Source organism: Brassica napus, chromosome A6 (genome assembly GCF_020379485.1).
Source record: "Brassica napus cultivar Da-Ae chromosome A6, Da-Ae, whole genome shotgun sequence".
In the NCBI taxonomy this organism is placed as follows: domain Eukaryota; kingdom Viridiplantae; phylum Streptophyta; class Magnoliopsida; order Brassicales; family Brassicaceae; genus Brassica; species Brassica napus.
In genome coordinates this window covers 25930597-25947033 of record NC_063439.1, presented here as the reverse complement: position 1 = coordinate 25947033, position 16437 = coordinate 25930597, and the positions used below count along the sequence as shown (strand labels likewise).

Below are 16437 nucleotides of genomic sequence, written 5' to 3'. Positions count from 1 at the left end.
TGCATGAAGCACACTTCAAGATAGAAAAGAGTTCATACATAATAAGAAAACACTTAGGACGAAACTAGCAATAACCAATAACAAAATGTATAAGAAATAACTAATGAGACGAATCACGAATTTGCCGGCCATGCTTACCTCTCCTTTGCTTAGTCTTCCACTTTCATAATTTTACTTTTTAATTTATTTTTTAGTTTTAAAAATAATATATTAATTATATTATAAAACGATCAATCTTTTGTATACAAGCTAAAAATGTAGAACATTATGCATTTGTATATAGAGGGAGTACTACTATTTTACCTTGATGCACGGTCTGAGTTCTTTCATGCATAAATGTTTTGAATTACACTTTCACCATTATGAGATGTCTGTAAATTTGATAATAAATCGATAGTAACATGGTGTTCGGTTGGAACTTGGACGGGATAATGGGATCCAATGCCAAGCTGTGTATGGCCAAACTCTTGACAAATCATTTACTTTTGGATGGGCCTACAACAAGAGAGCCCAAATAGACGCATTTGTTTTTTTTTCATTTTATACAGCAAAATATACAAAGATTAATTAAATAATCTTGAGGTATCAAACCTAAAAAGAAAAGGGTTCCTGTTACAGAGGTCCCTTCTTCAACCTAAAAACCCACCGAAAGAAAATTCCAAGGAAGATGAAACTTTCAAACTTCTGCTTCTTTAAATAATTTTCACTTAGAAAAACCAAAAAAAAAAGCTCTGCAGAAGTCGGAGAAAGAAACCTTCAACTACTTCCCCTTCAAGTTATCACCATTCTCTCCCCATTCGTCTTTACCAAATATCTCCTCCATGATGTTCGAAGTTGGTAGAAGGTCGTTGTTCTTGGTCCAACAGTCAGAAGATGCGAGTCTTCCATCACACGCATCATCGAAAGAAAACAAACCAGATCCGTGGGACGCTCTGTTTTCAACAGGGCTGTGAGGGAATACCAAATTGGAGTCATGCACCTCGAAGGACATACACGAGTCGTCTTCCACGTTCACCTCACCGCCTTCTCTTGAAACCTTATCCATATATACACAGTGAGCATCGTTAGCCGGTGAGTCTTCTTCCTCTTCATCATCATCATCATCGCTGCTATTGGCTTCTTCTTCGTCCTCCTCGTTATCTACATGTGAAGAGCTTTTTCCTTTGCAAAAGACGTCGTACTCCACTTGCCACTCGTCATCGTCGCTGTCAACGTCCAGGGTTTGAAGCCTGTTTTGTGTCGCACGTCTCCGCAAGATGAAGACGTTGAAGTAGTAGCTAACAAGCTCCTTCATGGTTCTTGAAGGAAACGTCGCCTTTAACTGCTTCCAGAAATCGCGACCGAGCGAAACAGGATTGGAGTAGACAACTTTATGGAATAGATCTTCTTCGTCTTCACTCCATAGGCTTATAACTTCGTCCCCCATTTCACACAGCCCTAGCTCTGTAAACCTTTCGTATCCAATAGCTTCGATCAGGCTCTCCCTCGCTTCCATGATGTGTCGCCTCACGCATCTGACTGTGTCTTTATCCGGGCAGAGACATTCCTTTCTTCCTTGACCGGCTCCACAAAGGTATGAGTCAGGCATTGGTATGATGCACTTTCCCATCAGTTTTCTTTCCAAGTCATCGTTTGCTTGAACAGGAATCTCACATTCAGGGATGTCTGCCTGGTGATTAGACCCAAGAGGAACTAGTTTCCTTGGAGGTTGGTTCATCAGGGAAGTATAAACATCCTCCACCGGGGAAAGTGGTCTCCATGTGAGGTCTGATCCAGAAGATTCATGAGAAAGTGATGACTGAGTCTGAGCATCCTCCTGACACAAACCGGTTGAGACCCACGAGAAGGGTGCACACGTGTCATAATCCTTCTCAACATGATCTGCAGCATTACTCCATGCCGGTTTCTTCTCACAGAGGCCATTCAGATCTTCTCCTGTAAATAAAGAGACGTCCAAAGTGTTAACACAAGCTGCTTTTTACTTTAACCAAAGTTAAGTAAAACATTTTAAAACAACTTTGAGGTTACAACGGTACCTAAGACAGCTGTCTTGTCCAGAGGAACGTGAAATGGCATAGATTGGTCAAATTGGTCAGGGTGGTAAGTAAGCTGTCTTGCATGCTTTGCATTGCACTCTTGCATCTCTTCAGCATCAAAAGGTCTCTTCAATCCCATGTTCTTTTTAAGACCTGAATGGTAAAAACCAAAAGTCACTTTCTTGACAGTAAAGGTTGATAATTTATACAAGGTAATTTCAATATTCATGTGCATATATATAGCTAGATGCGAGTTTACAAACTAGGACCCACGATAATTAAAGTTTTGATGAGTATGTGGTAGTTTTAATTTTTAGTCAAAAGTCAAACTTTGCACATGGATAAGTGTTTTCCCAATTAATTAAAAAAAAGCCCCAAATAAAAAAAACCCCAAATTTCTAAACCCTAGATTTCTCAATCCAGGACTAGAATCATGAAATCAAGAGTCCAAATTCAAACAATCGATGAATACTAGCAAGACGAACGAAAGCCCCAAATCAATTTACAGATCTAACGAACCCTAACGCATCAAATCCTCCGCCAAACAAATTAGGGTAATGAAATTTGCGGAAAACTGGAAATCAACAGATCTGAAGAAAAGAACCGATACCTAGATAGATCTAACGTTTTGTGTTCTCAATCGAGGATCCGATTGAAAAAAACCCTAGGTTTGACCAAATCGAGGGAAGATTATCAAAACAGGTATCAATCGAAAGCTAAAATCAAGAAGAACAAGAATATTACAATTGATTTGAAGATCGATTTGTAAGAAGGAGAGGATCTGAGGGAATTTCTTTCGAAAAATTTGTAGAAAAAAATAATTAGGAATTTTCGAGGCGGCTAGGGTTACAGGTGCAGAGGAGACGTAACCTTATTAAATCCTCTAAAAGAGGCAATTACTATAGTACCCTCTACTTTGACCACGTGTCGTCTCAGCTTATTTTAGGCGTATTAAATTCGGATGGTGCTGAACCGATCAAATCGAATTTAAGAAATTCTGATCCTTAACCGTGATATAGATAACCGGGTTCAGTTACTTACATGGCTCGGTCAGTTAAATCTACAAGAGAATCCTGATGTTGCCCTCTTTCGTGGAGAGCTTTACAGTATCCACGCTTACTTTTATCTTAGAAGCATACAGTAAATTTGAAATAATTAGAATCGTAAGCCAAATATACATGTACCGATCTAAAATATGATTATGATAACCGGACCAGTCATACCATTACCGGTATTAATTTCCCGAAATCAATTTCACTTGCGCGCCTTTTGTCTTTCGCTTTGACTTTGTCTTTGGTTCAACAAGTTTCTTGCAATATCAAACTGGTTGTGATTTCTTGGAAAATTTCACCATAGATAAACTAAGAACTGTAGGAAGTATTTGGCAATACAATAGTAAAAAATTTGTCACTAAGTTCATCATCTAAGGCTTCGTTATGTCTTGAAATATAATGTAACAGACAATAACAATAACTATATATGAACATGAAGCTGCCGGAAAGAACTCAAGAGAAGACACCGTCATTCTAATTCCTTGAACAACAACAAAGGCTACATACATATAGGAGTTGTGGTTTTGTTGCTATAACTAACGTCATTGTAATTCCTTGAACAACAACAAACATTTTATTTTTTTGCTGGTCGATCATTTAACAAAAGAGCTATAATGACTTAATGAGAAACTGTTTGAGAAATCATCAGACATAAAGACAAAAAAATCAAAGGTGTGGAACCAAATTTAGACCGCATTCTCTAACCTCCCATCTCTTATCTCGAACTCAAAGACTGATTCCCTGCACGTGCAATTCACTTTTTCTTCGATCTCGAACGTGTAGATGCTCCTTTAAAAGTGGAAAACGTTGCGAGTGTATTCCTGATCTACGCCTTACACTGGTGGTACCATTCTGTTTATCCTTGATGCAATAATATCCATCCAACTCCTCCTTCCTGTCACAAACCTCGGCGTCACCCTTATTATTAACTACCAAGACACAAGCCTTATATGGGCATTTTTTCACCAGGTAAGGCCGCAACCTACAAGTCCTTATCACTTCCTGATTCAGTTTGAAGCAATTACCAAAATTGGCACCAACATCTTTAAAATAAGAAGAAGAATCTAGTCTCTCTAGGGACTCACAGTTTTCTGCTTTTAAGTATCGTAAGGAGCAGGGGCGGATCCAAAGCAAGAGGAGGTGTGGCATGTGCCCCACCCTGATTTGTCAATTTTCATTAATAGTTAATGTTAAAATTTGCCTAAACATCTTTATATGGCCCATGTTATTCAAAAATGTTTGTATGCCTCATGTTCAAAACAATTCTGGTTCCGCCCCTAGTAAGGAGCCAGGAAGCTGCCGGAGTGAAACTAGCTTTGTGCATCCACTGATTACAAGTTTACGTAGATGAGACATTTCCTTTATCCATGGAGATAGTTCTCGTATTCTCTTATCACACAAGCATTGCACCGGGATGAGACCAAAAGCATTCCGGGACTTCCCAAGGTTCTCACTGTATAGCATAGCCAAGTGATGAAGATGAGACCAGATCGATGAAGGAATGTCTTCTATTGCGGTTCCCTTGATCTTGAGGCGTTCAATGTTCGTTGAAATCTTAGGAAATGTTTTCAGCGATGAACAATCATGTGAGATCAACTTCTCTTAGAGATTCCATGTTGATATTGATCGGAAGAGATTCTAGCTTTGTGCAGCCTTTTAAGGTTTTCGGAATCCCTCAGATATATCCGCTTGAGATTTGTAATTGTCTATACAAAAAGAAAAAACATATTCATCAGTGTTCTAAAAAAACGTTTTAAAAGAATTTTAGGCGGCCGTTTAGGCTCATGTGTTAGACCATGTGAAATTTTGACGACTGCTTTTTAAACGGCCTAGACAATTACAAGGTTACAATAATAAATAATATACAATTTATTATTCATAAATTTTAATAATCAGTATATTATAGTACAGAATCATATGAAAACAAAATAGTATGAATTTTATCATTTTGAGTAATGATATTTAATGTACAACATTACATATATTAAGTATATTGTTATAATTTATAAATACCTAAACGCCTAATTTATAATCTATAAATCCAATTAATCGTTCTAGGCGTTAAACATTGAACTATTGCCCGCTTATCACATACTGCTTTCATGAAGACTGATTTTTATAGAGTACAATTGAGATTTTTGTTGAATTATACTTACTTGACTTCCTTCCCACAGTTTCTCAAGATTACTGGAAGGCATGTATATTTCCACGAGGAACTCTGGACTGAGATTAGGAGGCAAACATGTCTTTGGGAAACCATCCCAATGTTGTTCAAAAAAAAAAGGGAAACCATCCCAATCTAATAATCTAAAGTGTCCGAGGCAAGTATTTCAAACTTTGTGGTAAGTGCATTCTTGGGTGAGTATCACTGATCCTTAAGAATTGGAGATTACTCATTTTTTCAAAGGCTTTGTCATTTTTATATAACCCATCCTCGATCTCAGCATATTCACAATCTATGCCTATTACATTTATACTACACTGAGAAAAAAACCTACATAAGTAACTATGGTTAGTTATTAAAAATATTTTACTAAGGAGTAATTACACTGCAGTGAAAACTTACCGGTGTATAGTTACTCAGTATTCGGCATGTCTCTCTATCAACCAAAAACTGCCGCTGCCCGAGGCCATGAATTGATTGTTTACGAACAACTTCTCTACCCAAACGTGCTAGCAAATTATGCATCCTTATTATTAGAGAATATATTAAGGATAATGATGTATAGTTAGAGATATCTCATAGAGTCATTAGATAAGTTCTATTGTACTCAGGATAAGGATGGCATCTCCTGTATATATATTGTACATCTTACAAACGTAATAATAACACAGAACATTCTTCTCTTTGTGACTGGTTTTACATGGTATCAGAGCACTTTTCTGAGACCTAGATTTAAAGTTTTTTTTTTTTTCGTTAAAATTTGTTATGGCTGAAGAAAGTGCGTCTACTAAGACCCCTCTGTCGGGTACTTCGGTCTCCAAATCATTCATTCCATCTCCATATTCGTTGCATGCTTCAGACAATCCGGGAACTCTCATCACCTCGGTGACTCTTACTGGTGAAAACTATAATGAATGGTCAACGGAGATGATCAATGCTCTTCAAGCTAAGAGGAAGATCGGGTTTATCGACGGATTGATAGTTAAGCCATCCGCGGGTGATTCTGACTTCGAGCTTTGGCAATCAGTGAACTCCATGATAGTTGGATGGATACGTTCATCGATTGAGCCTCGTGTTCGTTCAACAGTCACGTTTATCTCGGATTCCCACAAGTTGTGGGAGAATTTGAAGAAGAGATTCTCTGTTGGTAACAAGGTGCGTGTGCACTCACTGAAAGCACAAATCGCTGCTTGTCGTCAAGATGGTCAGACAGTATTGGAGTATTTTGGACGTTTGTCTACTATGTGGGAGGAATTGGCTAAGTACAAGCCATTGTTAAATTGCTCCTGTGGAGCAGAACAGAAGTTTGAAGAAGAACGTGAAGAAGAGAGAGTTCATCAGTTCTTAATGGGTCTTGATGACTCACGTTTTGGTGGTATTTGTTCCGGAATTATTGCTTCGGATACAACTCTTGATATTGGTGAAGTCTATGCAAAGATTATTCGAGAAGAGCAGCGACTTTTGTCAAAAAGAGATCAAGAGCAACAACAATCTGCGATTGGTTTTACTACTCGACATGACGCAGCTGCTCAGTCACCAACGTCACGAGGAAGTACAGAATCAACTCAGAATCGTCCTCGACAAGGGAGTCTTCAGTGTTCTCATTGTGGCCGTTCAGGTCATGAGAAATCAAATTGCTGGCAGTTAGTTGGTTTTCCTGATTGGTGGGAGGAACGTGCTTCAAATAGAGGTACTGGTCGAGGTGGAAACAGAGGAGGTCGTCGTGACTATAACTCCTCTGGAGGCAGAGGTCGTGGTGCTGATAATCAAAACAAAGGAACCGGCAAGGCTCATGCGACAACTGCAAATGCGTCTGTGTTTCCTGAATTCACACCAGAACAATGGAACACACTGACGCAAATGATAGAAGAAAAGTCAAGCAACGGTAATACTCAGAAACTAGCTGGTAAGACAATTATTGGTGATATCATCCTCGACACTGGAGCCTCACATCACATGACAGGAAACATTACTCTTATGACAGAGATTAAACGAATCTCACCATGTTCTGTTAACTTTGCTGATGGGAATTCTACTCTTGCGACTCATATAGGGTTTTTGTCTATCTCAGACAAGATTACTCTTCATGACGTCCTATTTGTTCCCAATCTGAATTGTTCTTTGATCTCTTTTTCGAGATTATTGAAGCAAACAAACTGTTTTGCCTTGTTGTCTGATACGTTGTGTGTTTTACAGGACCGTTTCACCAGGAACCTGATTGGAGCCGGTGAAGAGCATGGTGGGGTTTATCATTTCAAGGATGTCGTTGCTGCTGAAGCTCATCGAGTGTCTGGTTCAGTTGATCAGAATTTGTGGCATCAAAGGCTTGGGCATCCATCGTTTTCAGTGTTATCGTTTTTACCTATGAGTTTTTCAAATAATAAGACTTTGGTTCCTCGTCCGTGTGACATTTGTTTGAGGGCCAAACAGACAAGAGAGATTTTTTATGGAAGTTCTAATAAAGCAGTTCAGTGTTTTTCTTTGATTCATTGCGATGTCTGGGGTCCCTACAGAGTACCATCCTCGTGTGGGGCTGTTTATTTTCTTACCATTGTGGACGATCACTCGAGAGCAGTGTGGGTTCATCTGTTACTTGAGAAGTCGGAAGTTAAGAAAGTTCTACCAAATTTCTGTACAATGGCAGAGAAACAATTTGGTAAACAAGTTCAAACGGTTCGAACAGATAATGGAACCGAGTTCATGTGTTTAGCTGGTTATTTTCGAGACAATGGGATCCTTCATCAGACATCTTGTGTTGAGACTCCACAGCAAAATGGACGAGTGGAGCGTAAACACAGACACATACTCAATGTCTCACGTTCTCTGTTGTTTCAGGCCAAGCTCCCTGTGCGGTTCTGGGGAGAAGCAGTACTGACAGCGGCACATCTGATAAATTTTACGCCGTCTGATGTCCTTCATGGGAAGTCTCCGTATGAAGTCTTATATGGCTTCAAGCCATCGTATGAGAATTTGCGAGTGTTTGGAAGTCTGTGTTACACACACCATCGATCTAGGAGCAAGGATAAGTTCTCAGAACGAAGTCGTAAATGTATTTTTGTTGGCTACCCGTTTGGAAAGAAAGGATGGAAGGTCTTTGATCTTGAGTCACAGAAATTTTTCATGTCTAGAGATGTTGTGTTTCACGAAAATGAGTTTCCATATTCGACTTTCGTCTCTTCTTCACCACTACCTGCGGCTCCAGCTGCTTCGTCATCTCAGTTTGAAGATGATGATTGGTTGCTTGCTCCCGTTACTCCTGAAAATAAAGATAAGGTGAGTACATCAGTGGACAGGGGGAGCATATCAGAGGACAGGGGGAGCAAGTCAGCGGATCAGGGGATCACCTTTGATGATACAGCGAGTGTCTCTGAGTTCGAGTATAATCCACTTGCTGATACCCCTTTTACTGACAATGATACAGACGACGTGCTGCTCCCTTCCACGACTCCTCCTACTGATATAATACCTGAATCTAACATGGTATCAGAGCCCAGATCATAATAAGTTAAACCCCTAATTAATATTAACCCTACCCGACCGGGTATATAGGTCGTAATTGACTCGCTCGACCGAGTATAACTAATACTAATACTTATATTCTCTAATACTTATCCATCCACGGTCGATAGATATGAGAGATCTATCATCTAAAACATGAAGACCATATCTCAGGTTAGAAAAATTCTCTGCTAGAAATTCTTCGACTCTTTCAATCCATACGTCGTTGAAGAAACATGATATATAGATAAATAAATCTTTATCTTCATCACATAAAGCATCATAACTGAACTTCAAAATGCTTTCAATTTCTCCGTTAAGGCTAGCTAGTCCATAACCTTAGTAGTTCCATTTCCCACTCATGCCTCGACATTCCTCGGAAATAAGATCCCATAACCATTAGTCCCAGAGGGAGGTTACCGGCAAGTTGTGTAACTTTCCTAGCAAGGCTCTCAAAACCATAATACGGCGACTTTTGAGCAAACACATACATGCCGAATATTTTAAGAGCCTTACCGTCAGATGGGAAACCCACCTCATGTATATGGTTAATCCCATGTCATATGAAAAACTCTTTTATCTTGTGTTGTGATGATAATCCGACTTCCAGGACCAAACCAACGAGCTTCTTTAGCCAGTGCATCGAGTTGCATCACAAGGTCCACATCATCAAGAACGACAAGCAATATTTTGTCTTTTAATTTGTCTTTTGCAACATCCAAGTGCCAAATCTTGATAACCTTCTGATTGGTTATTTGAGATAACATCTCTGTTTGTAGTTACAGTTGTGTGCTGTATACATCGTGACAAGGTATTGGATAGCGTCTTCTGATATTCTCCATGAAGACACTAAGCTCGAACTTATGAACGTTTTCATTTTTTAGAGAAATGCTGTAGATTTGAGTTTGCGATTTAGAAATTAGGATAACAAAAATATTTGTGGATAGTTGAGCATTTTTTCATAGTTTTTCATGAATATGCTGTATTTCTAAATAATTTTCTTAAAAACTGATATTTTTGGAAAGTTTTCATTTATTAGAGAAATATTGTATATTAGGGTTTGTGATTTAGAAATTAGGATAACAAGAATATTTGTAGATAAATGAGTATTCTTTCTAAGTTATTTATCAATATGTTGTATTTTTAAATAATTTTATTAAAAAATGTTATTTTTGGAAAGTTTTCATTTTTTGAGGATATTGTAGATTTGAGTTTGTGATTTAGAAATTCGGATAACAAGAATATTTTTAGATAGATGAGTATTCTTTAAGAATTTTTCATCAATATGTTGTATTTTTAAATAAGTTTCTTAAAAATTGCTATTTTTGGAAAGTTTTCATTTTCTAGAGAAATACTGTAGATTAGGGTTTGTGATTAAGAAATTAGGATAACAAGAATAATTTTGGATAGTTGAGTATTTTTTTCAGAGATTTTCATCAATAGGTTGTATTTTTAAATAATTTTCTTAAAAACTGCTATTTTTGGAAAGTTTTCACTTATTAGACAAATACTGTAGATTTAGGGTTTGTGATTTAGAAATTAGGATAACAATAATATTTGTGATAGTTGAGTACTCTTTCAGAATTTTTCATCAATATGTTGTATTTTTAAATAATTTTCTTAAAAACTGCTATTTTTGGAAAGTTTTCATTTATTAGAGAAATATTGTTGATTTGGGTTTTGTGATTTAGAAATTAGGATAACAAGAATATTTGTGGATAGTTGAGAATTCTCTCAGAATATTTCATCAATATGTTGTATTTTTAAATAATTTTCTTAAAAACTGCTAATTTTGGAAAGTTTTCATTTATTGGAGAAATATTGTTGATTTGGGTTTTGTGATTTAGAAATTAGGATAACAAGAATATTTGTGGATAGTTGAGTACTCTTTCAGAATTTTTCATCAATATGTTGTATTTTTAAATAATTTTCTTAAAAACTGCTATTTTGGAAAGTTTTCATTTATTAGAAAAATATTGTTGATTTGGGTTTTGTGATTTAGAAATTAGGATAACAAGAATATTTGTGGATAGTTGAGTACTCTTTCAGAATTTTTCATCAATATGTTGTATTTTTAAATAATTTTCTTAAAAACTGCTATTTTTGGAAAGTTTTCATTTATTAGAGAAATACTGGATATTAAGGGTTTGTGATTTAGAAATTAGGATAACAAGAATATTTGTGGATAGTTGAGTACTCTTTCAGAATTTTTCATCAATATGTTGTATTTTTAAATAATTTTCTTAAAAACTGCTATTTTTGGAAAGTTTTCATTTATTAGAGAAATATTGTTGATTTGGGTTTTGTGATTTAGAAATTAGGATAACAAGAATATTAGTTGAGTACTCTTTCAGAATTTTTCATCAATATGTTGTATTTTTAAATAATTTTCTTAAAAACTGCTATTTTTGGAAAGTTTTGATTTATTAGAGAAATATTGTTGATTTGGGTTTTGTGATTTAGAAATTAGGATAACAAGAATATTAGTTGAGTACTCTTTCAGAATTTTTCATCAATATGTTGTATTTTTAAATAATTTTCTTAAAAACTGCTATTTTTAGAAAGTTTTCATTTATTAGAGAAATATTGTTGATTTGAGTTTTGTGATTTAGAAATTAGGATAACAAGAATATTTGTGGATAGTTGAGTACTCTTTCAGAATTTTTCATCAATATGTTGTATTTTTAAATAATTTTCTTAAAAACTGCTATTTTTGGAAAGTTTTCATTTATTAGAGAAATACTGGATATTAAGGGTTTGTGATTTAGAAATTAGGATAACAACAATATTTGTGGATAGTTGAGTACTCTTTCAGAATTTTTCATCAATATGTTGTATTTTTAAATAATTTTCTTAAAAACTGCTATTTTTGGAAAGTTTTCATTTATTAGAGAAATATTGTTGATTTGGGTTTTGTGATTTAGAAATTAGGATAACAAGAATATTTGTGGATAGTTGAGTACTCTTTCAGAATTTTTCATCAATATGTTGTATTTTTAAATAATTTTCGTAAAACTGTTATTTTTGGAAAGTTTTCATTTATTAGAGAAATACTGTATATTAAGGGTTTGTGATTTAGAAATTAGGATAACAAGAATATTTGTGGATAGTTGACTACTCTTTCAGAATTTTTCATTAATATGTAGTATTTTTAAATAATTTTCTTAAAAACTGCCATTTTTAGAAAATTTTCATTTATTAGAGAAATACTGTAGATTAATGGTTTGTGATTTAGAAATTAGGATAACAATAATATTTGTGGATAATTGAGTACTCTTTCAGAATTTTTCATCAATATGTTGTATTTTTTAAATAATTTTCTTAAAAACTGCTATTTCTGGAAAGTTTTCATTTATTAGAGAAATACTGTAGATTAAGGGTTTGTGATTTAGAAATTAGGATAACAATAATATTTGTGGATAGTTGAGTACTCTTTCAGAATTTTTCATCAATATGTTGTATTTTTAAATAATTTTCTTAAAAACTGCTATTTTTGGAAAGTTTTCATTTATTAAAGAAATACTGTAGATTTAGGGTTTGTGATTTAGAAATTAGGATAACAATAATATTTGTGGATAGTTGAGTACTCTTTCAGAATTTTTCATCAATATGTTGTATTTTTAAATAATTTTCTTAAAAACTGCTATTTTTGGAAAGTTTTCATTTATTAGAAAAATATTGTTGATTTGGGTTTGTGATTTAGAAATTAGGATAACAAGAATATTTGTGGATAGTTGAGTACTCTTTCAGAATTTTTCATCAATATGTTGTATTTTTAAATAATTTTCTTAAAAACTGCTATTTTTGGAAAGTTTTCATTTATTAGAGAAATACTGGATATTAAGGGTTTGTGATTTAGAAATTAGGATAACAAGAATATTTGTGGATAGTTGAGTACTCTTTCAGAATTTTTCATCAATATGTTGTATTTTTAAATAATTTTCTTAAAAACTGCTATTTTTGGAAAGTTTTCATTTATTAGAGAAATATTGTTGATTTGGGTTTTGTGATTTAGAAATTAGGATAACAAGAATATTTGTGGATAGTTGAGTACTCTTTCAGAATTTTTCATCAATATGTTGTATTTTTAAATAATTTTTTTAAAACTGTTATTTTTGGAAAGTTTTCATTTATTAGAGAAATACTGTATATTAAGGGTTTGTGATTTAGAAATTAGGATAACAAGAATATTTGTGGATAGTTGAGTACTCTTTCAGAATTTTTCATCAATATGTTGTATTTTTAAATAATTTTCTTAAAAACTGCTATTTTTGGAAAGTTTTCATTTATTAGAGAAATATTGTTGATTTGGGTTTTGTGATTTAGAAATTAGGATAACAAGAATATTTGTGGATAGTTGAGTACTCTTTCAGAATTTTTCATCAATATGTTGTATTTTTAAATAATTTTCTTAAAAACTGTTATTTTGGAAAGTTTTCATTTATTAGAGAAATATTGTTGATTTGGGTTTTGTGATTTAGAAATTAGGATAACAAGAATATTTGTGGATAGTTGAGTACTCTTTCAGAATTTTTCATCAATATGTTGTATTTTTAAATAATTTTCTTAAAAACTGCTATTTTTGGAAAGTTTTCATTTATTAGAGAAATACTGTAGATTAAGGGTTTGTGATTTAGAAATTAGGATAACAAGAATATTTGTGGATAGTTGAGTACTCTTTCAGAATTTTTCATCAATATGTTGTATTTTTAAATAATTTTCTTAAAAACTGCTATTTTTGGAAAGTTTTCATTTATTAGAGAAATATTGTTGATTTGGGTTTTGTGATTTAGAAATTAGGATAACAAGAATATTAGTTGAGTACTCTTTCAGAATTTTTCATCAATATGTTGTATTTTTAAATAATTTTCTTAAAAACTGCTATTTTTGGAAAGTTTTCATTTATTAGAGAAATATTGTTGATTTGGGTTTTGTGATTTAGAAATTAGGATAACAAGAATATTAGTTGAGTACTCTTTCAGAATTTTTCATCAATATGTTGTATTTTTAAATAATTTTCTTAAAAACTGCTATTTTTGGAAAGTTTTCATTTATTAGAGAAATATTGTTGATTTGGGTTTTGTGATTTAGAAATTAGGATAACAAGAATATTTGTGGATAGTTGAGTACTCTTTCAGAATTTTTCATCAATATGTTGTATTTTTAAATAATTTTCTTAAAAACTGCTATTTTTGGAAAGTTTTCATTATTTGAGAAATATTGTTGATTTGGGTTTGTGATTTAGAAATTAGGATAACAAGAATATTTGTGGATAGTTGAGTACTCTTTCAGAATTTTTCATCAATATGTTGTATTTTTAAATAATTTTCTTAAAAACTGCTATTTCTGGAAAGTTTTCATTTATTAGAGAAATACTGTAGATTAAGGTTTGTGATTTAGAAATTAGGATAACAAGAATATTTGTGGATAGTTGAGTACTCTTTCAGAATTTTTCATCAATATGTTGTATTTTTAAATAATTTCTTAAAAACTGCTATTTTTGGAAAGTTTTCATTTATTAGAGAAATATTGTTATTTGGGTTTGTGATTTAGAAATTAGGATAACAAGAATATTTGTGGATAGTTGAGTACTCTTTCAGAATTTTTCATCAATATGTTGTATTTTTAAATAATTTTCTTAAAAACTGCTATTTTTGGAAAGTTTTCATTATTTGAGAAATATTGTTGATTTAGGGTTTGTGATTTATAAATTAGGATAACAAGAATATTTGTGGATAGTTGAGTACTCTTTCAGAATTTTTCATCAATATGTTGTATTTTTAAATAATTTTCTTAAAAACTGCTATTTTTGGAAAGTTTTCATTTATTAGAGAAATATTGTTGATTTGGTTTTGTGATTTAGAAATTAGGATAACAAGAATATTTGTGGATAGTTGAGTACTCTTTCAGAATTTTTCATCAATATGTTGTATTTTTAAATAATTTTCTTAAAAACTGCTATTTTTGGAAAGTTTTCATTATTTGAGAAATATTGTTGATTTAGGGTTTGTGATTTAGAAATTAGGATAACAAGAATATTTGTGGATAGTTGAGTACTCTTTCAGAATTTTTCATCAATATGTTGTATTTTTAAATAATTTTCTTAAAAACTGCTATTTTTGGAAAGTTTTCATTTATTAGAGAAATATTGTTGATTTGGGTTTTGTGATTTAGAAATTAGGATAACAAGAATATTGTGGATAGTTGAGTACTCTTTCAGAATTTTCATCAATATGTTGTATTTTAAATAATTTTCTTAAAAACTGCTATTTTTGGAAAGTTTTCATTTATTAGAGAAATATGTTGATTTGGGTTTTGTGATTTAGAAATTAGGATAACAAGAATATTAGTTGAGTACTCTTTCAGAATTTTTCATCAATATGTTGTATTTTTAAATAATTTTCTTAAAAACTGCTATTTTGGAAAGTTTTCATTTATTAGAGAAATATTGTTGATTTGGGTTTTGTGATTTAGAAATTAGGATAACAAGAATATTAGTTGAGTACTCTTTCAGAATTTTTCATCAATATGTTGTATTTTTAAATAATTTTCTTAAAAACTGCTATTTTGGAAAGTTTTCATTTATTAGAGAAATATTGTTGATTTGGGTTTGTGATTTAGAAATTAGGATAACAAGAATATTTGTGGATAGTTGAGTACTCTTTCAGAATTTTTCATCAATATGTTGTATTTTTAAATAATTTTCTTAAAAACTGCTATTTTTGGAAAGTTTTCATTTATTAGAGAAATATTGTTGATTTGGGTTTTGTGATTTAGAAATTAGGATAACAAGAATATTTGTGGATAGTTGAGTACTCTTTCAGAATTTTTCATCAATATGTTGTATTTTTAAATAATTTTCTTAAAAACTGCTATTTTTGGAAAGTTTTCATTTATTAGAGAAATACTGTAGATTAAGGGTTTGTGATTTAGAAATTAGGATAACAAGAATATTTGTGGATAGTTGAGTACTCTTTCAGAATTTTTCATCAATATGTTGTATTTTTAAATAATTTTCTTAAAAACTGCTATTTTTGGAAAGTTTTGATTTATTAGAGAAATATTGGTTATTTGGGTTTTGTGATTTAGAAATTAGGATAACAAGAATATTTGTGGATAGTTGAGTACTCTTTCAGAATTTTTCATCAATATGTTGTATTTTTAAATAATTTTCTTAAAAACTGCTATTTTTGGAAAGTTTTCATTATTTGAGAAATATTGTTGATTTGGGTTTGTGATTTAGAAATTAGGATAACAAGAATTTTGTGGATAGTTGAGTATCTTTCAGATTTTTCATCAATATGTTGTATTTTTAAATAATTTTCTTAAAAACTGCTATTTTGGAAAGTTTTCATTTATTAAGAAATATTGTTGATTTGGGTTTGTGATTTAGAAATTAGGATAACAAGAATATTGTGGATAGTTGAGTACTCTTTCAGAATTTTTCATCAATATGTTGTATTTTTAAATAATTTTCTTAAAAACTGCTATTTCTGGAAAGTTTCATTTATTAGAGAAATACTGTAGATTTGGGTTTGTGATTTAGAAATTAGTAACAAGAATATTGTGGATAGTTTGTGAGTACTTCTTTCAGAATTTTTCAAATAATAGTTGTATTTTTAAATAATTTTCTTAAAAACTGCTATTCTGGAAAGTTTTCATTTTATTAGAGAAATACACTGTAGTC

At 32.4% G+C, this 16437-nt stretch overlaps 1 protein-coding gene across 3 annotated transcripts; it reads right to left on the bottom strand.

The window, feature by feature from the left end:
• Positions 1–515: 515 nt before the first annotated feature.
• On the bottom strand, positions 516–2919 carry LOC125574796. Of its 3 annotated transcripts, XM_048781255.1 has the most exons (4): positions 2781–2879; positions 2647–2700; positions 2037–2189; positions 516–1935 (listed from the first exon to the last, which is right to left on the bottom strand). In XM_048781255.1, exons 3-4 carry the CDS (start codon positions 2173–2175, stop codon positions 761–763), a joined length of 1314 nt encoding a protein of 437 aa, XP_048637212.1. In that variant the 5' UTR covers positions 2176–2189; positions 2647–2700; positions 2781–2879; the 3' UTR covers positions 516–760. The 3 variants fall into 3 exon arrangements, with proteins under 3 accessions (XP_048637212.1, XP_048637210.1, XP_048637211.1); XM_048781253.1 differs by lacking the exon at positions 2647–2700 and having other exon boundaries at positions 2781–2919; XM_048781254.1 differs by having other exon boundaries at positions 2647–2886.
• Positions 2920–16437: the final 13518 nt, after the last annotated feature.

What these genes read in the sequence shown, in the direction of transcription:
- LOC125574796 (XM_048781253.1), bottom strand. Translation starts at nt 2,175, where the DNA reads ATGGGATTGAAGAGACCTTTTGATGCTGAAGAGATGCAAGAGTGCAAT. An exon ending in GGACAAGACAGCTGTCTTAG is followed by an intron (nt 1,936 to 2,036) that starts GTACCGTTGTAA and finishes CTTTATTTACAG; the next exon opens with GAGAAGATCTGAATGGCCTC.